Source organism: Zophobas morio, unplaced genomic scaffold, assembly GCF_036711695.1.
Source record: "Zophobas morio isolate AGI-343-1 ecotype UQ-CSIRO unplaced genomic scaffold, CSIRO_AGI_Zmor_V1 ptg000028l, whole genome shotgun sequence".
NCBI lineage: Eukaryota > Metazoa > Arthropoda > Insecta > Coleoptera > Tenebrionidae > Zophobas > Zophobas morio.
In genome coordinates this window covers 467,446-494,186 of record NW_026972133.1, presented here as the reverse complement: position 1 = coordinate 494,186, position 26,741 = coordinate 467,446, and the positions used below count along the sequence as shown (strand labels likewise).

At 30.0% G+C, this 26,741-nt stretch overlaps 1 protein-coding gene across 2 annotated transcripts; it reads left to right on the top strand.

Moving 5' to 3' along the window:
- Positions 1–1,890: 1,890 nt before the first annotated feature.
- LOC135136854 (alsin) lies at positions 1,891–25,593 on the top strand. 2 transcript variants are annotated; one of them, XM_064066296.1, is made up of 9 exons: positions 1,891–2,847; positions 10,116–10,676; positions 10,725–10,832; positions 16,775–18,307; positions 23,672–24,003; positions 24,051–24,542; positions 24,591–24,985; positions 25,032–25,359; positions 25,430–25,593. In XM_064066296.1, the coding sequence occupies exons 1-9, from the start codon at positions 2,166–2,168 to the stop codon at positions 25,472–25,474; spliced, it is 4,476 nt and encodes a 1,491-aa protein (XP_063922366.1). In that variant the 5' UTR covers positions 1,891–2,165; the 3' UTR covers positions 25,475–25,593. The 2 variants fall into 2 exon arrangements, with proteins under 2 accessions (XP_063922366.1, XP_063922367.1); XM_064066297.1 differs by lacking the exon at positions 10,725–10,832.
- Positions 25,594–26,741: the final 1,148 nt, after the last annotated feature.

The following is a 26,741-nucleotide window of genomic DNA, read 5'->3' as shown; positions in this document are numbered from 1 at the left end:
GAATGCGTAAATATATTTTATTGATTTAATCAGGAACTACAAAACGGAATGCTCTGACATCTTGCAGATGTTTTAAGGTTATAAAGGGCATAATAAATGTTTAGTCAAAATATATTTGCTTATCCCCTCCAAAAACTTGATGACGTCAGCTCGAAAATTTGCCGAATAAATCATATCTAAAATGTACAAAATATGATCAGTCTGTACTTGTGATCTATCACTCCATTCATATTTTTTGGATTTGCATATACAGGGTGATTCAAGAAAATAAATGAAAGCGTAAATTTATTTTACTGATTTACTCAGGAACTACAAAACCGAATGCTTCGAAATCTTGAAGACATTTTAAAATTATCATAAGCATGGTAAATTTTTGATCAAAACGTATTTGGTCGTCCCCCCTAAAAAATTTATGATGTCACCACAAAATTTTGCTGAAAAAATCCTATCTAAAATGTACAAAATATGGTGAGTCTCTTCTTGTGATTTATCATTCCATTCAAATTTTTTCGATTTGCATATACAGGGTGACTCAAAAAAATTAATGAATGCGTAAATTTATTTTATTGATTTAATCAGGAACTACAAAACCGAATGCTTTGAAATCTTGCAGATGTTTTAAGGTTATAAAGAGCATAATAAATTTTTAGTCAAAATATATTTGGTTATCTTCTACAAAAAACTGATGACGTCAGCTCAAAAGTTTGCCGAATAAATCGTATCTAAAATGTACAAAATATGATGAGTCTGCACTTGTGATTTATCATTCCATTCATATTTTTGGGTTTGCATATGCAGGGTGACTCAAAAAAATTAATGAAGGCGTGAATTTATTTTATCGATTTAATTAGGAATTACAAAACCGAATGCTTTGAAATCTTGGGAATATTTTAAAGTTATTATAAGCATGGTAAACTTTTGTTCAAAATGTATTTGTTCATCCCTCCTAAAAAAATTGATGACGTCACCCTTAAATTTTGCTGAATAAATCCTATCTAAAATGCAAAAAATATGATGAGTTTGTACTTGTGATTTATCATTCCATTCATATTTTTTAGATTTTCTTAAGAGGTGGTTCAAAAAAATTAATGAAGTCAATTTATTTTATTGATTAAATTAAAGGCAACACTTATTATTAGTATTACACCCCAACCAACCCAATTTGGTAGACACAAAATTTGTTAAAGGAAAAACTCGGTTGAAACATAAGGGTAGCACGCTTATTTACATCGACTTTAACATTACAGACCTGCATTTGTTTTATGCGTTCACTTGATTCCGCGAATGTGAAATAGACATGTTTATAATCAACCAATTGTGAATTTCACCGTCAAGAATTAAAATAAAACCCAATGTTTTATATAATAAGCGGAAGTCGAAGCAATAAAACCGACGGTCGTTTTGTTTACAGTTTCTCTGTTTGGCTCTCACGTATGCTGTTACGCCTGTCATCTTAAATTAAGAATGTTTATACATACACGATTTTCAGTTGCCTCTGATACGTAGGTATACGTGAGTAAATTGTTTCGTTATTTTATTGATTATTACAAATCAATATTCAAACGACCCAATTCATTTTCCCGAAAATTTGAGAATATAATAATTTTATTCTTAGTATGACACTACATCTATCCCAACTGATATACGTGTCCTTGCAAAAATGTTGATGACGTCATCGCAATTTTTTTTAAATTCCCACTACAAAAATGTAATGAGAAAAAAAAACACAATAGGCATGCAGTCGTCAAGTTTCCGAGAGCGAGGGAAGTACTGTCTAAACTCTTTAGACCAATTTTTAATTCAAACTATGACGCTCCTGTATGTTCTCTGGTTGACACTGTTGACAGGTGTCACTAGTCAGCGCGACGGTCGATTCGAACTATTCCGAGTCTCCCGAACTACTCATTACTTTTTTACGAGATGTTTTATCCTTTCTCGAGTAATTAACATCCGCGAATGTTTATTTACGCGGCTGTGTGTTCATTGTTTACGTTCGTTTCGTCCCCGACACGTTTAGTTTCCATAAAAAGTGCGAAATGTCACCCCGTTTGACAATCAGCTGATTCAAGATGGGAAGGTGTGGTGTGAATTATTTACCGTTCCGGTGCTCACTTTAGTTCCTTCCGTTTAATTCCATCCAAATTTTAGTACAATTATTTAAAGCAATGGCCCTTAGTTTATGGAACCTCACACAAAGCATAGACCTCCAGACTGAGCTCAAAGAAAGCGTCACGAAAATAAGCAATATCGAAAACCACCTGTACATCCAGACATCAAGCAACTGTTTATACCACGGAACCGTACAAACAAAAGAAAACGTATCGTACCTAGAGTTAGAATGTTGCGAGGAGTGGAAAGTGATAGATGTAGATTGCTGTAAAGATAGCTTATATGTTGTAGACATAGAAGGCAATGTGTTTAAATGTACAAAAAATTTAGAGAAGTGTAGCGAAATTACGTTAGTCGAGGACTACCAGTGCTCGAGGGGCCACACAGGCACGAAATGCAAGATGAAAGTGGGCAAAATCTCAATCGGGGCCTTTGGCCACTTGTTTGTGACCGAGTCGGGGCACTTGTGGGCCATGGGGTGCATGCCCCAGATAGGGATCAATTCGGAGGTGCCCAAGAAGGTTAATTTTTTTAATGGGCGGTTCGTGCACAGCGTGGATGTGGGCAGCGATTTTGCCATAGCGATTGTGAGCAAGCAGACGAAGGACGACGTTGATAGTGACGAAGAAGATGTTTTTATTTCCAATTGTCCGCAGTGTTTGTCGGCGTCGCAGCTGACGAGTCCGGCGTCGCAGACCTCCATTTCTGATATGTGTCCGCTTGGGATGAAAGTGCAAGGTAATTAGAGTGGAAGGTGACTCTTTAATGTTGCGGGAACTAAGCTTTGTTAGGCACGCTATATGCGATGCGAAATCGCTGATTTACCAGATAAGAATTATGTAATGATATGGTTACTACCTTTACTATTACACTGGGCATTGTAAAACACGTGGTAGTTATTATTTTATTTGATGCATGAAATTAACATGAAATTAAAATGGGTTTTTATCACTATATATAATAATTTACTAAATTCTAGCTACCTTGCATTTTAAAATGTCATAAAATGCACCATCTGGTAAAAACCACTATTCAAAGGAAATAGTAAAATATTAATGTCATAATAACAATATAAACTTCGTTTCAAGTGAGTGTGACTGCTCAAGGTCGCAATGTTGCTAAGACTTGCGACTGTGACTGTACTATCACACAGATTTTCGACAGACTGTACAGTAACCATGGCGACCAGAACTAACAGAGAAAGTTAGTTTTTATGTGTTGAAACCGTACTTCTTGATCAAGATAAGAAGACCAGTGGAATTTATATTTTAGAAAATTTACGTAACGTTAATTAGGTACACATTTTTTTGTGACATAGTTGACATTTCGAGGTTTTGCGACAGTATTTTTTTTGTAAATTGAAAAGTAGATGTGTAAAAGCAAAAGTTCGGGGATTTTTTTTTTGGTAACTGTAACATTTATATTTGTTTTTAAACGTTTGTATTTTCTTAGAGGGTACGTGATTTGCCATAATTAGTCTTATCTTATCGGGTACTAGCCCTACCCTTTATTTTTTTTGAGGATATCTCATTTGCCAAAATCAGTCTTATCTTAGTAAGTACTACTTTTTTTTCGTTAATTAATTATCTAACTGATGTCTTGTTATATTTATAACTCATAATCTTAGGGGCGCCTAGCTCTTTCTTTTTTTAAATATGTGATGTTGTTTCGTTTTTGAAGAACAAATCAAAATATTGTCAAATCCGAAAAATTGAAAAATGAGGAATTTTAAAAATCTAAAAAATCCGAAAATTAAAGTTTCGAATAGATGAAAATGTTGAAAAATGTAAAATTTAAAAACTCGCAAAGTTTTGAAAAATCAAAAAACAGAAAATCGAAAAATTTTATGAAATCAAAATTGAGAAATTGAAAAATCGGAAAATTAAAAAATCGATTAATCGAGACATTGAGAAGTCGAAAAATCGAAAAATTGAGAAATGGAAAGATCGAAGAATGTGAAAATTCAAAATAGAAAAATTTATTGAACTTAAGAAACCCGATAAATTGAAAATTGAAAAATGAACTTATCGAAAAACTGAAAAATTAATTCTGAAAAATTGAAAAATCGAAAAATCTAAAAACGAGACAGCAAAAAATCGTAAGATTGAGGAATCGAAAGAACAAAAAAGTTAAAAATCTAAAATTTAAAAATTCGAAAAATCAAAAAACTGAAAAATCGAAAAACGCAAGATTTAAAAAGACGCAAGAATATTTTGAAAATTCGAATAGGTAAAAAATCCAAAAAAAAACAAAGTCGAAAAATCTAAAAATTTAAAAATTAAAACCTTGAAAAATCCCATAACTTAAAAATTAAAATCTTGAAAAATCCCAAAACTTAAACAGACAAATTGAAGAATTGAGAAATCGAAAAATCCGAAAATTTAGAAACTTCAAAAATTGAAAAATTTAAATACATATATTAATCCCAAAACTGAAACGTCGAAAAATTTGAAATTCGAATAATCGGAAAGACAAATAATCGAAAAACTAAGAAAGCTAGAAATCGAAATCGAAAAATTAAAAAAACGCGAAATCGAAACATCAAAAGATCGAGAAGTCGAAAAATCGAAAAATTGAGATATCGAAATAGCTAAAGAATAGAAAAATGGGAAAATTCAAAATTGAAAAATTTATTGAACTTAAAAAACCCGATAAATCGAAAACTGAAAAATTAAAATATCGAAAAACTGAAAATTTAATTCTGAAAAATTTAAAATTTATAAAATCTGGCAATTAAACCATCAACAAATCGAAAAATCAGAAAACTGAAAAATCAAAAAATGTAAGATTTAAAAAAACGCAGTATTTTGAAAAATCGAATATGTAAAAAATCAAGAAAAAACAGAAAGTCTAAAAATCTAAAAATCGAAATTCATATTGAAAAATCCCAGAACTTAAACATTGAAAATTTGAGAAATGGAAATTCGAAAAATTAAAACATCGATTAATCGGGAAATTGAGAAACGCTAAAAATTGAAAAATCGAAAAATTTAAATACACAAACCCAAAACAGAAACGTTTAAATAATTAGAAAATCGAAAAATCAAAAGACTGAAAAATCTAAGATTTAAAAAGTCGCAATATTTTGAAAAATCGAATAAGTAAAAAAGGAAACAAAAAACAAAGTCGAAAAATTATAAATCTAAAAATCGAAATATATAATACGAAAAATTCCAGAACTTTAACATTGAAAATTTGAGAAATCGAAAAATTAAAAATCCAAAAATTTAGAAACTTCAAAAGTTTAGATACATAAATCTCAAAACTGAAACGTCGAAAAATTGGAAATTCGAATATTCGGAAAGACGAATAATCGAAAAACTAAGAAATCTAGAAATCGAAATCGAAAAATTAAAAAAACGCGAAATCGAAACATCAAAAGATGGATAAATTGAGAAGTCGAAAAGTCGAAAAATTGAGAAATGAAAATAGCTAAAGATCGAAAAATGTGAAAATTCAAAATTGAAAAATTTATTGAACTTAAAAAACGCGATAAATCGAAAACTGAAAAATTAAAATGTCGAAAAACTGAAAGATTAATTCTGAAAAATTGAAAAATCGAAAAATCTAAAAACGAGAAGACAAAAAATCCAAAGATTGCGAAATCGAAACAACAAAAAAGTGAAAAATTGAAAATTTAAAAAATCGAGCAATCAAAACATCAACAAATCGAAAAATCAAAAAACTGAAAAATTGAAAAATATAAGATTTAAAAAAAACGCAATATTTTGAAAAATTGAATAAGTAAAAAACAAAAAAAAACAGATAGTTGAAAAATCTAAAAATCTAAAAATCGAAATACATATTGAACAATCCCAGAACTTAAACATTGAAAATTTGAGAAATCGAAAAGTCGAAAAATTAAAAAATCGGTTAATCGGGAAACTGAGAAATCGAAAAATCCAAAAATTTAGAAACGTGAAAAATTGGAAAATCGAAAATTCGATTATCGAAAAACTGAGAAATCTAGAAATCGAAATCGAAAAATTGAAGAAACGCGAAATCGAAACATCAAAAGATCGATGAATTGAGAAGTCGAAAAATCTAAAAATTGAGATATCGAAATTGCTAAATACCGAAAAATGGGAAAATTCAAAATTGAAAAATTTATTGAATTTAAAAAACCCGATAAATCGAAAACCGAAAAATCAAAATATCGAAAAATTGAAACATTAATTCTGAAAAATTGGAAAATCGAAAAATCTAAAAACGAGAAGGCAAAAAGTCGAAAGATTGAGAAATCGGAACAACAAAAAAGGGAAAAATCTAAAATTTAAAAATTCAAAAAATCGAAAATTTAAAAAATCGAGCAGTCAAACCATCGACAAATCGAAAAATCAAAAAACTGTAAAATCAAAAAACGCAAGATTTAAAAAGACGCAAGAATATTTTGAAAAGTTGAATAGGTAAAAGATCCAAAAAAAAAAACAAAGTCGAAAAATCTAAAAATTTTTAAATTAAAATCTTGAAAAATCCCAAAACTTTAACAGACAAATTGGAGAATTGAGAAATCGAAAAGTCGGAAAATTAAAAAATCGATTAATCGAGACATTGAGAGATCGAAAAATCCAAAAATTTAGAAACTCCAAAAATTGAAAAATTTAAATACAATAATCCCAAAACTGAAACGTCGAAAAAATGGAAATTCGAAAAATCGGAAAGACGAATAATCGAAAAACTATGAAATCTAGAAATCGAAATCGAAAAATTGAAATATCGAAATAGCTGAAGATCGAAAAATGGGAAATTCAAAATTGAAAAATTTATTGAACTTAAAAAAACCGATAAATCGAAAAGTGAAAATTCAAAATATCGAAAACGGAAAGATTAATTTTGAAAAATTGAAAAATCGTAAGATCTTATAAGATTTAAAAAATCGCAATATTTCGAAAAATCGAATAAGTAAAAAACCAAAAAAACAGAAAGTAGAAAAATCTAAAAATCGAAATACGTATTGAAAAATCCCAAATTTGAAAAATCCCAGAACTTAAACATTGAAAATTTGAGAAATGGAAAAGTCGAAAAATTAAAAAATCGATTAATCGGGAAATTGAGAAATCGAAAAATCCAAAAATTTAGGGACGCCAAAAATTGAAAAATCGAAAAATCTAAATACATAAATCCCAAAAAAAATCTAAGAACATGAAAGGGAAAAATAGAAAGGAAACTGTTAAATCGAACATTGAAAAATCGGAATACCGAAAAACTGAAAAGTTAATTTCGAAATTTTGAAAAATCGAAAAATCTAAAAACGACAAGACAAAAAATCGAAAGATTGAGGAATCGAAACAATAAAAAAGTGAAAAATCTAAAATTTAAAAATTCGAAAAACTGAAAATTTAAAAAATCAATCAAAACATCAACAAACCGAAATATTAAAAAACCGACAATTCGAAAAATCTTAAAATTTAAAAAAAACTGAAAAATTGAATAAGTAAAAAGCAAATAAAAAAGCAGACAGTCCAAAAGATCTAAAAATCTAAGAATCGAAATACATATTGAAAAATCCCAGAACTTAAACATTAGAAATCGAAAAATTGAGAAATCGAGAAATCGGAAAGACGAAAAATCGAAAAGACAAAAAATTAAAAAATCGATTAATCGGGAAATTGAGAAATCGAAAAATTCAAAAATTTATACACGCCAAAAATTGAAAAATCCAAAAATTTTAATACACAAATCCCAAAACTGAAACGTTGAAAAATTGGAAAATCTAAAAAACGAAAAAATGAATTATCGAAAAATTGAGAAATCGAGAAATATTTTTCATCAAAAGATCGATAAGTCGAGAAGTCAAAAAATCGAAAAATTCAAAATTGAAAAATTTAAACTTAAAAAACACGAGAAATCGAAATCGAAAAATTGAAAAATCGCGAAATCGAAACATCAAAAAATGGATAAGTCGAGAAGTCGAAAAATCGAAAAGCTGAAAAATTAATTCCAAAAAACTGAAAAATCGAAAAATTTAAAAATTTAAGGCAAAAAATCAAAAAACTAAGAAATCGGAACAAAAAAGTGAAAAATCTAAAATTTAAAAATTCGAAAAACTGAAAATTTACAAAATCGAGAAATCAAAACATCAACGAATCGAAAAATCAAAAAATGTAAGATTTAAAAAATCGCAAAAGTAAAAAAATAAAAAAAAAACAGAAAGTCGAAAAATTTAAAAATTGAAAAATCCCAAAATTGAAAAATCCAAAAATTTTAACATTAAAAATTTGAAAATCAAAATATTGAGAAATCGTAAAGACGAAAAGTTGAAAAATTAAAAAATCGGGAAACTGAGAAATCGAAAAATTGAAAAATTTAAAACCGCCAAAAATTGAAAAATCCAAAAATTTTAATACATAAATTCCAAAACTGAAACGTTGAAAAATTGGGAAAACGAAAAAATGAATTATCGAAAAATTGAGAAATCGAGAAATCGAAATTAAAAAATTGAAAAATCGCGTAATCGAAACATCAAAAGATCGATAAGTCAAGAAGTCAAGAAATTGAAAAACTGAAAAATTAATTCGGAAAGATTGAAAAATCGAAAAATCTAAAAATGAGAAGGCAAAAAATTCAAAAACTAAGAAATCAAAACAACAAAAAGTTGAAAAATCTGAAATTTAGAAATTCGAAAAATTGAAAATTTACAAAATCGGAAAATCAAAACATCAATTAATCGAAAAATAAAAAAACTGAAAAATGGAAAAATGTAAGATTTAAAAGGACGCAATATTTTGAAAAATCGAATAAGTAAAAAATAAAAAAAAACAGAAAACCTAAAAATCTAAAAATCGAAGTACATATTGAAAAATCCCGGAACTTAAACATTGAAAATTTGAGAAATGGAAACGTCGAAAAATTAAAAAATCGATTAATCGGGAAATTGAGGAAAAAAATTTAGAAACGCTAAAAATTGAAAAATCGAAAAATTTAAATACAGAAATTCCCAAACAGAAACGTTTAAAAAATTGGAGAATCGATTATCGAAAACTGAGAAATCGAGAAATCGAAACCGAAAAATTGAGAAATGGAAGTGGCTAAAAATCGAAAAATGGAAAAATTCAAAATTGAAAAATTTGAACTTAAAAAACCGAAAAAGTGAAAAATCGAAACATCGAAAAACTGAAAAATTAATTCCGAACAATTGAAAAACCTGAAAATCTAAGAACGTGAAAGCGGAAAATTGAAAGAAAACCGTTAAATCGAACATTGAAAAATCGAAATACCGAAAAACTGAAAAGTTAATTCCGAAAAATTGAAAATTCGAAAAATCTAAGATTTAAAAAATCGCAATATGTTGAAAAATCGGATAAGCAAAAAATAAAAAAAAACAGAAAATGTAAAAATCTAAAAATCGAAATATCGAAAAATCCCAGTCGAAATCGAAAAGTCGAAAAATTAAGTAAAAGTACTAGCCCCGCCCACCCACCCTTTATTTTTTAGAGGTATGTCATTTGCCAAAATCAGTCTTATGTATTTTTTTTTTCATTAATTAATAATGTATCCAACTGATGTTTCTTGTTGTGAAAAAAGACTACGTATATTAAAAAAAAGGCAAAATATATGCCCCGCCCACCCACCATATATCAATTGTAATGATTTTTTTATGCATGGTGAGCCAAGAGGGTGGAGCTTAAAATCCTTATATCTCTACAAGAAATTATCATGTAAAATATGTTTTAAGTATCGTGTGTTCAAAGAATACAACTTAATTTAAGTAAAAATTAGAATCAAAGATTAAGCCCCGCCCATACCAGCTCCGATTTCAATTGTGATGAAATTTCATTCGTTGTCAGACCAAAAGGCGGAGTATAATTGGAACATCCGTGTTACTTAAAAAAACTACACGTATTAAGTAAAAACAAAAGATAAGCCACACCCATCTGTCTGATCTCAATCGTAATGAATTTTCGATTCGTTATCAAACCGAGGGGCGGAGCCTAATTGCAAAATACATATCTTCTGCTTTAAACATGTTTCACGTTCCTTGTTATAAAAAGAAACCTCCTCCACAGGCAGCTACGACATCGAAACCACCTCCACCAGCAGCAAGAACGACAGCAGCATCAGCTCCGACCGCCGCCTCGTCCACAGCGAGGACGAAGCCGACGAGAAAACCGACACCCAAAAGGTGGAAAAGAACATCATCTTCCGCAACACCGAAGCCGCCAAGGAGTTCCTCACCCGCCAGATCTCGCGCATGTCCTCCGCCGGCGAGGAGTACCTGGTGGAGTGCACCGAAAAGCCCACCCGGATCATCAAGGAGAACATGACCAACGTCGCCAGCTTCGTGTACGAGGGCGTGAAGACCGTGGGCGACAAGGTCGTGACGTTGTCGCGCCACGTCAGCGGCAGCTCCGACTGCAACAGCATCATCGAGAACCTGCCGGAAGTCAGCAACATCCCGCGCTCGGTGTCCAAGGACGACGGCGTGTGCTCGCTGAGCCAGTGCACGTCGGAGAAGGACCTGTCGGAGGGGGAGATCAAGGACAGGGTGGCCGCGGTGGTGCGCAGCGGGTCGAGCCTGATCAACTGCGAGGTGTGGACCTGGGGGAACATCATCCACGGACAGTTAGGTGAGGAGATGGCTGGTTGAAATTGTTTCGTCATTTGTTTTACTGCAGATTGCCGACAGGATTTAGAAAGCGTACAGAATGATTGCTTAAATAATCCGATTCGGCAGTTTTTTCATAAGTTTGTGGGGATGCGAGAGAGTGCGGAGACAGTAACAGGTATTTTGCTTGTGATGGTGTGTTTGAACTTTTGATTTGAAGCGTTGCTGTTTATATCGGGCTGGAAGGCTCGAGGGCGGAGCCTGTGGCGATAGTCCAATCAGTGGTTTGCGCTTCACTAACTTAGAGCTACCGGTAGTTTGAACTACTTCTGTCTGTATTTTAAACCATCTAAAAGTTGCTCGCTCTCCATTTTTACTTTCTAGAGTACGAAAAAAGTGGTCACCGTTTCCGTCTGTCTGTCTGTCTGACTGTCTGTATCAATTTTTATTATTAGACACAATCTCCGAAACTACTGAACCGATTGTGATCAAATTTTGTGTTTATATTAGGAATATCAATTTTTTTCCTTTTTCTTCAATTTTACAACTTTTTGAAATCATAATTTTTCGTTTTGCCATGTTCTTTCATTTTTCAATTTTTTCATATTTCAGTGTTTCGGTTTCATAATTTTTATCTTTTTCAACTTTGATTTTTTTAATTTTTCAATTTCAAGAATTCCAATTTTTTCAATTTTTCGGTTTGTATTTTTTAATTTTTGCAATTTTTCGATGTTACAATTTTTATTTTTCTTTTTTTCAAATTCTTAATTTTTATTTTTCATTTTCCCGGGTTTTTCATTTTTTTTCAATTTCTCGGTTTTATATCACAATTTTTCGTTTTATATTTGCCGGTGTTTCTCTCAGTTTTATAATTTTTCACTTTTTCAAATTTTCTTATTTTCAATCTCTGATTTTTCAATTTTGCAATTTTTGGAGTTCTTAATTATCGTATTTTCCGATTTCGTTAATTTTCAATATTTCGACATTACAATATTTTTTTCCGATTTGCACTTTTCCGATTTTTAAGCTTCTGAGTTTTTAATTTTTTTGATTTTTCATGTTTTTGTTAATTCAATGTTTTTGGTTTCCAGTTTTTAGATTTTTGAAAGTTTTCATTTTATACTTTTTAGTTTTTCCATTCTATTTTTGATGTTTCAATTTTACAATGTAAGAATTTTTCCATTTTTTAAGACTTAAAAAAAAGATGTAATTGCAAAATCGAAAAATTGGAAGATCAAAAAATTACAATTTGAAGAAATGAACAAGCGAAAAATTCAGAAATTGGAAAACTAACAGTCAAGAAACTTCAAAAATCGAAAAAACTCTTTAATCGACAAATTGGAAAGAAGAAAAAACGAATCGAATTGAAAAAATGGAAAAACCAAGCATTGAAATATCGAAAAATTATAGAATCGTCAAAATTGTAAAGTCGAAAAACTATAACATTATAACATCGAAAAATTGAAAAATCGAGTAACTGAAAATGTTTTAAAATCCAAAAATTGAAGAAACGAAAAATTACAAAATCAGGAAACAAAAATCTAAGATTGGAAAAATGAAAAATTAAACAATCGAAAAATTACACATCTGGAAATTGTAAAATCCAAAAATTGTAAAATTTCACATGAAAAAAAAGAAAAATTATCGAACCAGAACATTGAAAGACAGAAAAATTAAAAAATTAAAGAAAATAAAAATCCGAAATGAAAAATTGAAAAATTAAAAATTGAAGATTCGAAAAATTTAAAATCGAAAACTCCAGGAATTTGAAATTGAAAAGTCGTAATATCTAACAATTGAAGAAACAACAAAAATGAAAAATCTAAAAATTGAAGAAACGAAAAATTGAAAATAGAAAAAATTATAAAATCGAAACATTTAAAACTCGAGAAATGTTAAATCGAAAAATTGAAAAATCTAAAAATTGAAGAAAAATAAAAAAATTAAATTTGAAAAAACAAAAATTTTATAAAACCAAAACATTGCAAAATCGAATAAAAGAAAAAATAAAAAATCGAAAAATTGCAAATATGAAATTAAAAAAGTATAAACTGAAAACTCGAGAAATTGAAAAAATTAAATTTAAAAAAACAAAAATTATAAAATCGAAACATTGAAAAATCGAATAAATAAGGAAATAAAGAAAATAAAAAAATCGAAACGAAACATTGCAAATAAAAAGTTAAAAAATTAAAAATTGCAAACTCTAAAAATGAAGAAACAAGAAAAACGGAAAATTGAAAAATCGCAAATTGAAAATTTGAAGAAACGGAAAATTGAAAAAATTAAATTTGAAAAAACAAAAATTTATAAAAATAGAAACATTGAAAAATCGATTAATTGAGAAAACAAAGAAAATAAAAAATCCAAACGAAAAGTTGTAAAATTTAAAAATTGAAGAAACAAGAAAAATGAAAAATTGAAAAATGGCAAATCGAAAAATTGGAAAAATAAAAATTGAAAAAACAAAAAATGATAAAATCGGAGCAAAAAATTGAAAGAAAAATTAAAAAAATTAAAATTGAAAACTCCAGAAATTTTAAATCAAAAAATTGCAAAATCTAAAAATTGAAGAAAAATGAAAGATTCAAAAATTGAAGAAACGCAAAATTGAAAAAATCAAATTTGAAAAAACAAAAATTTAGTAAATCGAAATATTGAAAAATTGAATATTTGACAAAATAGAGAAAATGAAAAATCTAAACGAAAAGTTGCAGAATAGAAAAATTGACGAAACGAAAAATAGAAAATATTAAAATTGGAAATACAAAGAATTATAAAATCGAAACATTCAAAAATCGAATAATTAAGAAAATAAATAAAATAGAAAAATCGGAACAAAAAAAAATGTATAAAAATAAAAACCGAAAACTCGAGAAATTGCCAAAATCTAAAAAATGAAGAAAAATGAAAAATTGTAAAATCTAAAAATTGAAGAAACGTAAAATTGAAAAGATTAAATGAAAAATCTAAACGAAAAGTTGCAAAATTGAAAATTGAAGAAATGAAAAATAGAAAAAATTAAAATTGAAAAAACAAAAAATTATAAAATCGAAACATTGAAAAATCGAATAATTAAGAAAATAAGGAAAATGAAAAAATCGGAACGAAAAAAAATATATATAAAAATAAAAACTGAAAACTCGAGAAATTGCCAAAATCTAAAAAATGAAGAAAAATGAAAAATTGTAAATTGAAGAAACGTAAAATTGGAAAGATTAAATTTGAAAAAACAGAAATTTATTGAGTCGAAAGTGACGAATTTAATAATTGAGAAACTAAAGAAAATAAAAAATCGAAAATAAAAATTGCAAATAAAAAATATTAAAAATTAAAAACTCGGGTAATTTTAAATCAAAAAATTACAAACTCTAAAAAGGAAGAAACAAGAAAAACGGAAAATTGAAAAATCGCAAATTGAAAATTTGAAGAAACGGAAAATTGAAAAAATTAAATTTGAAAAAACAAAAATTTATAAAATAGAAACATTGAAAAATCAATTAATTGAGAAAATAAAGAAAATAAAAAATCCAAACGAAAAGTTGCAAAATATAAAAATTGAAGTAACAAGAAAAATGAAAAATTGAAAAAGTCAAAATAGGAAAAACAAGAAATTCCAAGTTAAAAGTTCGGAAAATAGAAAAAATTAAAATTGAAAAAACAAGAAATTATGAAATCGAAACATTGAAAAAACGGATAATTAAGAAAATAAAGAAATCGGAACAAAAAATTGCAAATAAAAAATTCAAAATTCAAAATTGAAAACTCGAAAAATTTTGAATCGAAAAATTGCAAAATCGAAAAATTGAAGAAACGTAAAATTGAAAAGATTAAATTTAAGAAAACAAAAATTTATTAAATCGAAATATTGGAAAATTTTATAATTAAAAAAAGTTGTAAAATTTAAAAATTGAAGTAACAAGAAAAATTAAAAATTGAAAAATCACAAATCGAAAAATTGGAAAAATCGAAATTGAAAAAACAAAAAATGATAAAATCGGAACAAAAATTTGAAGAAACGTAAAACTGAAAAAATTGAATTTGAAAAAACAAAAATTTATTAAATCTAAATATTGAAAAATTGAATATTTGAGGAAATAAAGAAAATGAAAAATCTAAACGAAAAGTTGCAAAATTGAAAAATTGAAGAAACTAAAAATAGAAAAAATTAAAATTGAAAAAACAAAAAATTATAAAATCGAAACATTGAAAAATCGAATAATTAAGAAAATAAAGAAAATAAAAAAATCGGAACGAAAAATTGGAAATAAAAAATTAAAAATTGAAAACTGGGGAAATTTTAAATAAAAAAAAAATTAGAAACTCTAAAAATGAGGAAACAAAAAAAAACAGAAAATTGGAAAATTGCAAATTGAAAATTTGAAAAAGCCGAAAATTGAAAAACTTAAATTTGAAAAACAAAAATTTATAAAATCGAAACATTAAAAAATTGAATAATTGAGAAAATAAAGAAAATAAAAAATCGAAACGAAAAGTTGCAAAATCGAAAAACTGAAGAAACAAGAAAAATGAAAAATTGAAGAATCCAAATTGAAAAATTGAAGAAACAAAAAATAGAAAAAACAAAAAATTATGAAACATTGAAAAATGGAATAATTAAGAAAATAAAGAAAAATAAAAAATCGGAACGAAAAATTGGAGATAAAAAATAAAAAATTGAAGACTGGGGAAATTTTTAATAAAAAAATTACAAACTCTAAAAATGAGGAAACAAAAAAAACAGAAAATTGAAAAATCGCAAATTAAATATTTGAAAAAGCGGAAAATTGAAAAAATTAAATTTGAAAAAACAAACATTTATAAAATCGAAACATTGATAAATAGAATAATTGAGAAAAAAAAAAAAATAAAAAAAGCCAAAGGAAATATTGCAAATAAAATATTATAAAAATAAAAACTGAAAACTCGAGAACTTGCCAAAATCTAAAAATTGAAGAAAAATGAAAAATTGCAAAATCTAAAAATTGAAGAGAAATGAAAAATTAAAAACCGTAAAATTGAAAAAATTAAATTTGAAAAAACAAAATTTTATGAAATCGAAATATTGAAAAATTTAATAATTGAGAAAATAAAGAAAATAAAAAATCAAAACGAAAAGTTGCAAAATCTAAAAATTGACAAAAAAACAAAAAAAATTAAAAATCGCAGATCGAAAAATTTGAGGAAACGAAAAATTAAAAAAACAAAAAATGTTAAAATCGGAACTAAAATTGTAAATAAAAAATTTAAAATTGAAAACTCGAAAAATTTTAAATCTAAAAATTGCAAAATCTAGAAATTGAAGAAAAGTGAAAGACTGAAAAGTTGAAGAAACGTAAAATTGAAAAAACAATTTATTAAAAAATAAAGAAAATAAAAATCGGAACGAAAAGTTGCAAATCGAAAAATTGAAGATACAAGAAAAATGAAAGATTAAAGAATCCAAATTGAAAAATTGGAGAAACGAAAAATAGAAAAAATTAAAATTGGGAAAACAAAAATTTATTAAATCGAAACTTTGAAAAATTAAAGAAAATAAAAAATCAAAACTAAAAGTTGCAAAATCGAAAAATTGAAGAAACGAAAAATTAAAAAAATGAAATTTGGAAAAACAAAATATTATAAAATCGACTAATTGAGAAAATGAGAAAAATAAAAAATCGAAACCAAAAATTGCAAATAAAAATAAAAATTAAAAATGAGAATTTCAGAAATTTTAAATCGTAAAATTGCAAAATCGTAAAATTGAAGAAAAATGAAAAATTGAAGAAATTTTAAATAAAAAAATTGAAGAAACGACAAACTGAAGAAATTAAAATCGAAAAAACAAAAAATTATAAAATCGAAACGAAAAATTGCAACTCGAAAATTAAAAAATTAAAAATTGAAAACTCAAAAGTTCCACTGGTTTTGACTTTATAGAGGTCATCAGACCCCAAAAATTTATATAATTTTTCAAACAAGCCCGATTTGTTGGCACTCTATGTACAAGAGAAGTTCTATCAAAATACCCTTCGACCAATTTTTTCTCTTAACACTAGTCACCTTCTAGAACTAACTCTACCACCAACCAAAAATTCAAATCACTCTTAATCCATTACCGCCGCGTTTTCTTTGCAGGCATCGGTGACATAATCCGCCGCGAACGCCCCATGATAATCACCAAATTGTCAAATATAGGTGTTCGAAAAGTCTCCGTACAGAACTACCACGCATCCGTACTGACCTTAGACGGTCGAGCGTACATCTGGGGCCGCAACAACCATAACCAAGTAACAATGGACAGCAACGTGGACCAAAGCTCCCCCAAGTTGTACAACACCAACAAAGACGAACGCGTGAAAGACGTAGTATGTGGCGAGTACTACACAGCGGTACTGAACAACACCCTCAATTTAAACTACTTCGGAAAGGGGGCCGACAAAACCGTGGACCTGTACTCCGGCGACAGCCGCGAAAACCGAATTACTCTATTTAGGAACTTGCTGTCCAGCCAGCAGTACACCTTGCTGAACGTGGGCGGTTCCGTGGACAACTTCTTCGACAGTTTCCTCATCCAAGAACAGAAGTTTCTGGAGGAGATGCTCGTGGTGCAGACGTGCATCATCAAGCCATTCCAGAAGAAGAACGTGAACGCTTCCTACACGACTTTGTATGAAGAGCTATGCAAGAACTATATGGAATTGTTGCACTTTTGGGCCGCCAATGTTCATAGTATGCTCGAGTACAGCAACGGACTGATCTCCCTATGTGATATTATCGTCTTTAGATATTTGGAGGAGTTTATTTTCGTGTACAAGAACTATATCAATACTATACTCAATGTGATTAGCATAGACGGTTTCCATAGCATATCAAAACTGATTGAAATATCTCCGAATTTGTACAAACAGAGACCAGATAGCTTTCCTAGGAAGGAAAAAAACGAAGAACACATTATTTCTACGTACCTGTTGGCACCCTTGGACCGCCTCGACACCTACACCACCACCATACAAACCTACTCCAAGCAACTGAACACCGACGCGAAAAAATGGACCGACTTCGTCGAGGAAGAGCTCCAAAAGAAACAACAAGCCGAACTGACCAAGGAGTTTTGGCTCAACTCGGGGAAGGTCGTGGAGTTCCTCAAATCCTCGGACCGCCGACTCATCCGGGATAGCCACAAGTACCCGATTTTCCTCCACAACGCTAGTCGGTTTTCGTCGCATTGGTTCGTCTTATTTTCGGACCTTTTCGTCCACATGAACGGCTCCACCTCGCACTTGCACAACCTCACGACCATATGGATCGAGCCGCAGCAGGACGAAGCGTCCCAGCAGTACCAGATTTGTTTACGAATGCCCGAGGAGTCGCTTATTTTGTATACGAACGAACCCGAGACGAAAATCGAGTGGTTCCATGCCCTCCAGAACGCTATTAAGACGGCGATGAATAAAAGCGACGCGTTGCAGCCGCCCACGGTGCGGAATGGGAGTTACGCGTTTACTAGGAACAGCGGGTTTTTTAAGGATTCGACGTATACTGGGCGTTGGTTGAACGGGAAGATGCACGGGAACGGGAAGCTGCAATGGAACGACGGGAAAGTCTTCACGGGACAGTTCTCCAACAACCTGTTGTGTGGATTTGGGGTTATGGAGATCCCCAATGTGGGTAGGTGGTCAGAGAACATAGAGAAGCGTCATAGTTTAAATTAAACGACTTATTGTTGTGTTTGTTTCTAACTAAGAATAAAATTAACTAGAAAAAATGTCATAACATTTTTAACGACGCGTTTTACTTTCGACAAATTGACACTAGATTTACCAGAATATTACAAGCTGCTTACTTTAATTCAGGTCACACGAATTACAGTTCGTCGTCTGAGAACTCCTTTGATTTACAGACCACAGTGCACTCAGGCGAATGTCGACTCTAAGCGTTCGGAAACGATTTGATTTATAAGCCATGATCTGATACACATCCTAACCGGTTTCGACCATAATTTCTGCTGTTTCAACTTTCGAATTCTCAGTTTTTCGAAATTTTAGTTTGGGGATTTTTCAATTTGTTATTCAATTTTCGGATTTTACAATTTCTCAATTTTTGAATTTCTCGATTTTCAGTTTTGGGATTTTTCGATTTTTTAAGGTTTCTATTTTTCGACTTCACTTTTTTGATTTTTCGATTTCTCAAATTTCGATTCTTTAGATTCTCAGTTTTTGGATATTTCAGTTTCGGGATTTTTCAGTTTTTCGATTCGTCAGTTTTTCTTTCATTTTTCAGTTTTTCGATATTTCAGTTTTGGGATTTTTCAATATTTCTGTTCTTCGACTTTTCCATTTTTGACTTCTGGATTTTTCGATGTGTCGACTTTTTACTTTTTCGATTTTTAAATTTTAGATTTCTCACTTTTTTGGTATTTTAATTTTTCAATATTTAAAATTTTAGGTTTTTCCATTTCTCGATTTTTCATTTCAGCTCTTCTATATTTTAATTTTTCAAATGTTTCGATTTCTTAATCTCTCGATTTTTCGTCTTCCTGGTTTTAGATTTTCTGTTTTTCAATTGTCGTTTTTTCAATTTTTCGATTTTTAAATTTTAGATTTTTCAGTTTTTTGATATTTTAATTTTTCAATATTTAAAATTTTAGATTTTTTGATTTCTCGATTTTTTGTTTCAGTTCTTCGATATTTCAGTTTTTCAAGTTTTCGAATTTTTCAAATGTTTTGATTTCTTAATCTATCGATTTTTCGACTTGCCGGTTTTAGATTTTCAGTTTTTCTATTGGCGTTTTTTCAATTTTTCAAATTTTACATTTATAAGCTGTCAATTTTTCGATTTTTCACTTCAATTAATCAATGTTTTGATTTCCCATTTCTTGACTTTCGAGGGTTTCGATATTCCTGTTCTTCATTCTTTAATTTTTCGATTTTTCAAGTTTTTGATTTTTCGTTTTTTAGTTTTTTTAAGATTTCGATTTTTCGACTTCACTTTTTGGATTTTTCGATTGCTCAATTTTTCGAATTTTTAGGTTCTCAGTTTTGGATCTTTCAGTTTTCGAATTTTTCAGGTTTCCCATTTTTCAATTTTTCTTTCATTTTTCAGTTTTTCGATGTTTCAGTTTTGGGATTTTTCAATATTTCGATTCTTCGACTTTTCGATTTTTGACTCTGGATTTTTCGATGTGTCGATTTTTTTACTTTTTCGATTTTTAAATTTTAGATTTTTCGATTTCTCGATTTTTCATTTCAGTTCTTCGATATTTCAATTTTTCAAGTTTTCGAATTTTTCAAATTTCGATTTCTTAATCTTTTGATTTTTCGACTTCTCGGTTTTAGATTTCAGTTCTTCGATATTTCAATTTTTCAAGTTTTTGAATTTTTCAAATGTTTCGATTTCTTAATCTTTTGATTTTTCGACTTCCCGGTTTTCGATTTTCTGTTTTTCAATTGTCATTTTGTCAAATTTTCGATTTTTTGATTTTTCAAATTAGACTTTTATAAACTCTCAATTTTTCGATTTTTCAGTTAATCGATGTTTTGATTTTCCCATTTCTTGACTTTCGAGGTTTTCGATTTTCCTGATCTTCAATTCTTTAATTTTTCGATTTTTCAGGTTTTTGATTTTTCATTTTTTCGATTTTTTAAAGTTTCTATTTTTCGACTTCACTTTTTTGATTTTTCGACTTCTCAATTTTTCGATTCTTTAGATTCTCAGTTTTTGAATATTTCAGTTTCGGGTTTTTTCAGTTTTTCGATTCTTCAGTTTTTCTTTCATTTTTCAGTTTTTCGGAATTGCAGTTTTGGGATTTTTCAATATTTCTGTTCTTCGACTTTTCCATTTTTGACTTCTGGATTTTTCGATGTGTCGACTTTTTACTTTTTCGATTTTTAAATTTTCGATTTCTCAATTTTTTGGTATTTTAATTTTTCAATATTTAAAATTTTAGATTTTTCGATTTCTCGACTTTCATTTCAGTTCTTCGATATTTCAGTTTTTCAAGTTTTCGAATTTTTCAAATGTTTTGATTTTTTAACCTATCGATTTTTCGACTTCCCGGTTTTAGATTTTCTGTTTTTCAATTGTCGTTTTTTCAAATTTTTGATTTTTCAATTTTTCAAATTTGACTTTTATAAACTCTCAATTTTTCGATTTTTCAATTAATCGATGTTTTGATTTTCCCATTTCTTGACCTTCGAGTGTTTCGAATTTCCTGTTCTTCAATTCTTTAATTTTTTGATTTTTCAGGTTTTTGATTTTTCGAGTGTTTCGAATTTCCTGTTCTTCAATTCTTTAATTTTTTGATTTTTCAGGTTTTTGATTTTTCGATTTTGCAGTTTTTAGATATTTTAGCTTGGGGATTTCAGTTTACTCCTGTTTATTATTCAATTTTTGGATTTACAATTTCTCGGTTTTCAGTTTGTCTCTTCAATTTTACGATTTTTAAATATTTCCATTTTTCAATTTTATAAACTCTTTATTTGTCGATTTTTCAGTTAATTGATTTTTCAAGTTTTGATTTTTCAACTTCACTTTTTTGATTTTTCGATTTCTCAATTTTTCAATTTTTTAATTTCTCAGCTTTTGGACATTTCAGTTTTGGGATTTTTCAGTTTACTTATTATTCAATTTTTCGATCTTATGATTTTTCCTATTTATTATTCAATTTTTGGATTTTACAATTTCTTAATTTTTGAATTTCTCTGTTTTCAGTTTTTCTCTTCAATTTTACGATTTTTAAATATTTCCATTTTTCAATTTTATAAACTCATTATTTGTCGATTTTTCAGTTCATTAATTTTTCAGGTTTTTTGGTTTTTCAATTTTTCAATTTTTTCAGGTTTCGATTTTTCAACTTCACTTTTTTGATTTTTCGATTTCTCAATTTTTCAATTTTTTAATTTCTCAGTTTTTGGACATTTCAGTTTTGGGATTTTTCAATTTTTCGATTTTTTTAAGGTTTCAATACTTCGACTTCACCTTTTTTATTTTTCAGTTTTTCGGTTCGTCATTTTTTCTTTAATATTTTAGTTTTTCAATATTTCGTTTCTACGACTTTTCGATTTTTGACTCCTGGATTTTTCGGTGTCGATTTTTTTACTTTTTCGATTTTTCAATTTTTCGATTTTTAAAATTTAGATTTTTTAATTTTTAAAATTTCAAAAGTTTCGATTTGTTAATCTTTTGATTTTTCGACTTCCCGGTTTTAGATTTTCTGTTTTTCAGTTATCATTTTGTCAAATTTTTAATTTTTTAATTTTTCAAATTTGACTTTTATAAACTCTCAATTTTTCGATTTTTCAATTAATCGATGTTTTGATTTTCCCATTTCTTGACCTTCAAGTGTTTCGATTTTCCTGTTCTTCAATTCTTTAATTTTTTGATTTTTCAAGTTTTTGATTTTTCAATTTTTCGATTTTTTAAGGTTTCTATTTTTCGACTTCACTTTTTGATTTTTCGATTTTTCAGTTTTTAGATTTAGATTTAGATTTATATTTCATAGCTTTTCAGATTACAATCCAAATCTCGAAAAGTTATGAAATCGAAAAATCGAAGAATCGAAACATGAAAAAATTGCAAAATTGAAAAATCAAAAAGCCAAACACTCGAAAAATCTAAAAATCGAGAAATCGAAAAGTCGAGATGTCGAAAAATTTTAAATTTAAGAAACATTGAAGTATCGATAAATCGAGAAATCGAAAAATCTACAATTCAAAAATTCGAAAAAATAAGAAATTGAAACATTCAAAAATCGAGAAACCAAAAATATGAAACATCGAAAAGTCGGAAAATTGAAAACCGAAAAGCTGAAAAGTCTAAAAATCTAAAATCCAAGAAATCGAAAAATAAAAACATCAAACTATTGAGAAATCAAGAAATCGAAAAATTGAACGACTGAAAATGTAAAAACTGCAAAATTGAAAAAGCGAGAAATCTAAAAATGTAAAATTTAAAATAGAAAAATTGGTATATTAAAAAATTTAAAAAATTGAAAAACGAGAAATTAAAAAGCGATAAACTAAAAACTCAAAAAAACTAAAAAACGGGATATACAAAATTATAAATTTAAAAAATCGAAAAATTGAAACATCGAAAAATTGAAACATCGAAAAATTGCAAAATTGAAAAATCGAAAACCGGAAAAGCTCGAAATATTTAAAAACCGGAAAATCTCGAAAAGTCGAGATGTCGAAAAATCGGAAATTTAAAAATTTTAAAAATTGAAAAATCAAAACATCACAAAATCGTCAAATCGAAAAATTAAAAAATTGAAAAAGAAGAAATTGAAAATCGAAAAACTGAAAACTCATAAAAATCTAAAAAACCGGGAAATCGAAAGTCGAAATCGATTTTTGACTCCTGGATTTTTCAATGTGTCGATTTTTTTACTTTTTCGATTTTTCAATTTTTCAATTTTTAAATTTTAGATTTTTTAATTTCTAAATTTTAGGTTTTTAAATTTTTCAAGTTTTCGAATTTTTCAAATGTTTCGATTTCTTAATCTTTTGATTTTTCGACTTCCTGGTTTTAGATTTTCTGTTTCAATTGTCATTTTGCCAAATTTTCGATTTTTTAATTTTTCAAATTTGACTTTTATAAACTCTCAATTTTTCGATTTTTCGACTTCATCACTTTTCGATGTCTCGTTCTTTTGATCTTTCAATCTCTCAATTTTTAAATTTTTCAAATTTTTAAGTTTTATGATTTCTCGTTTTATCGAGATTTGGATTTTTCGATATTTTGATTGTTTCGATTTTTCGATTTTGGCTTATTTCGGTTTCTCAATTGTTACTTTTCGACTCCACGATTTCTCGATATTTTGAGTTTTCGATTTCTCGGTTTTTAAATTTTAGATTTTTGAATTTTACATTTTTTCGATTTTCTGATGTTCTGAGCGCGCTCTGGTGTGTAGATCAAAGAAGTTCTCCAATGTCAATAAGAGCGGTTTTGCAAAATCAGCCCGTGTGTCGCATCTATATTAATCTATGACGTGGTACTTGGTAGTACTTCCGGAGATATAACTGTTTGTCGTAGGGACATACGAGGGTCAGTGGAAGGACAACCAACAAAATGGGTTAGGGGTGTTTAAATACGCGAACACGGACGTCTACCGAGGTCACTTTAAAGACGGACAACCCCATGGGCATGGGTTCCTCCAGAAAGGGAATTTCATGGCAAACGCAGCCTCGTTCTACATCGGGGATTGGGTGAACGGGATGAAGAACGGTTACGGGGTCATGGATGACATCGCCAATGGTGAAAAATACATCGGGAGTTGGATGGACAATAAAAAACACGGGAACGGGCTCATAGTCACCTCCGACAGTCTCTACTACGAAGGGATTTTTAACCAAGACGTCCTCACCGTACGTAGGACCCATCATAACCACTAACCCCTAATTATTGACTCTAGGGTCAAGGTGTAATGATCCTGGAGGATGGTACTCACTATGAGGGCGAATTCCGTGGTACCGGGGTACTCTATGGCAAAGGAACCCTGACTCTAGCGTCCGGGCACACCATCGAAGGCAACCTAACGGGTTCCTGGAACGAAGGCATCCGAATCTCCAACGGGGTCTTCACCAGAAGCAGCGAAAAAACCCTTCCGCAAACATTCAAAGAATTTTGTACCCCCGTCCACCAAAAATGGAAGGCTTTATTCAAACAATGCCACCAGGTTTTAGGTATCCCTGACGGTATTAAAAACGGGGCGAAGTCGCTCGATACCCAGAAGATCTGGCAAAATGTAGCCGTCTACCTTTCCAACACCAGCAGCTTGAAGAAGACGAAGACTTCCGACAAAAAATTCCAAAATTCTTTGAATAATTTAGACATAATTCCGCCTTTCGGGCGCGAGAAGCTCGACATGGGGACTTATTTAGAGGTAAAGAGTTACCTAGCGAAGGTGAGTATCACTAATTAGTAAGTACCAAGAAACAACTGAGGGTCGTAGGCTTTCGAAAGCAACTTCCATCCATTAGGGTCACTTTTGACCGACTTATCCGAAGCGTACAACACGACGTACGGTGGGCGTGCCCACCCCCTCCTACTCACTCACGCCATCACCGAACTGCACTACATTTGCAAGCGACTGTACGAAATCGTCCGATTTTTATTCCCCGCGCTTCCGTCGTACGACAAAGAATGTCTCGTCGAAAACGAAGACGACGAAGAGATCATCAATTATCAGTCTCTTCTGTACCCCCTGATTCTCCCCAAGGTGCACCATCCACTATTCACGCTTTTCACGCTCAAGAATGAGCAACTCGAGCGACAATACAAAAGAACTTTGATGGAATGGAACAAACAGAGCGATTGCGCACTGATGACGTTTTTATCCGTGGACCAGTAAGTGTCGGGGTTAGGATTACCCGATGTTTTCATTTCTTTGTAGGAAATTCTTCAAGATGGAGGAACAATACACGGCTTCTCCGCACGTGTTTGAAGACGCCATAGAGACGTTGCAGCAGCTGAAGTCGACCTTCTCGCCCACGGAGAAGCTGCTGGTGATCAGACAGACGGTCGAGAAGATGACGCCGGTGGCGCTGGAGCGACTGGGGGAGGGCTACGTGTGGAACATGGACGACCTTTTCCCGATTTTCTTGTTCGTGGTGGTGCGGGCCAGGATACCGGATCTGGGGTCGGAGCTGGACTTCGTCGACAATTTTATGGACCCGAGTTTGGAGAGCGGGGAGTTGGGGATCATGTACACCACACTAAAAGTAAGAAAATCGGTGTCATAACCTAACTTTTTCGTTTTATGGCGTTGATCTACATGGATGTTTGTTTTAGGCCAGTTACCAGCAAATCCTGAAGGAGAAAGTTTCCAGTTATTAGTACAATTAAATCCAAATTTTATTTTTAATAAATAGAAACGTTTTGTGATAATACAATAATTCTTGTTATTATTTTTATATATTTTATTTAAAGTTATTAAAGTGAAAACATATCATGCATGTGAAATGTCAAGTTAATATCCTTGTTTTGTACCTGATTTTGTCTCAATTGTGACAATCGTGGAGAGATAATAGAAATAAAGTGATGGAAACCGAGCGCAATTTTTCTTTATGTTCACAAAAATAAAGAAAAAGAAGGAAAAACTATTAAAAAACATGTTCCGTTAGGTTATAGGTAGTTGTAAATTTAAAATTAAGGCAGTCAACAAGAGAACAAAATTTTAATAAAAACTATGGGGCTCCCGGTCGTGGCTGTTCTCCTACTCACGAGGGTGATTCTGTTCTATCGTCAAGCACATGCCACCCATCATCACTCTAAATCTGCGTCTCTTGTGCAGATAGCACCACCGCCAGCTCGACAAGGAACCGCGCACTCCGCTTCCGCCACGTGTTCTTGTGTTATTTACCTCAATTTCTATAACTCTGATATTTAACTACAACTGAACAAGTCTTAAAGTTGTAAAAAAAAGTAATAAGCAACTTTTATATTCGCCATACATTCTCGTGAAATTTTAAACAACAAGATTGGATATCAGACAATTTATATGATGTCGAAATTACGAGTTTAATATTTGCCACACCTTAGCAACGATTCAAACAAAGAATTTACATGGAGTTAAATTATGCCACACTTTATCAACGATTCAAATGAAGAATTTACATGATGCTAAGTTATGCCATTATCCAAGTGATTGGTCACTTAAAACAATTAGCTTTGAGAGTTTATATCGTGGACTGTCCCCAGCTTATCCCAAACAAAACACATGATAAAACTATTAGCAATTTTGTGTGAGGAATTAAGAAGTATTATAATGTGACACTTGAGTGTAAGCATGCAGAAACCTTATTCATAATTTGATAAACAAAGTGACTAATCTCCTGATTGTTACATTGTGTTAGAACCAGTCAACGATTAAAATCCTGACATGAACTGTGCATTTACAAACGATAAAACAAATTTACACGTGGTGACGCCTCTCATCCCACTAACCATCAAATCAACTTCTACCAACCCTCTCAACAGAAATTCCCTACCACAATATATCTGTTTATCCCCCCCAAAAAAAATTATGACGTCATATCAAAAGTTTGCCGAATAAATTCTACCCAGTGTGTTTTTACTTGTGATTTATTATCCCATTCATATT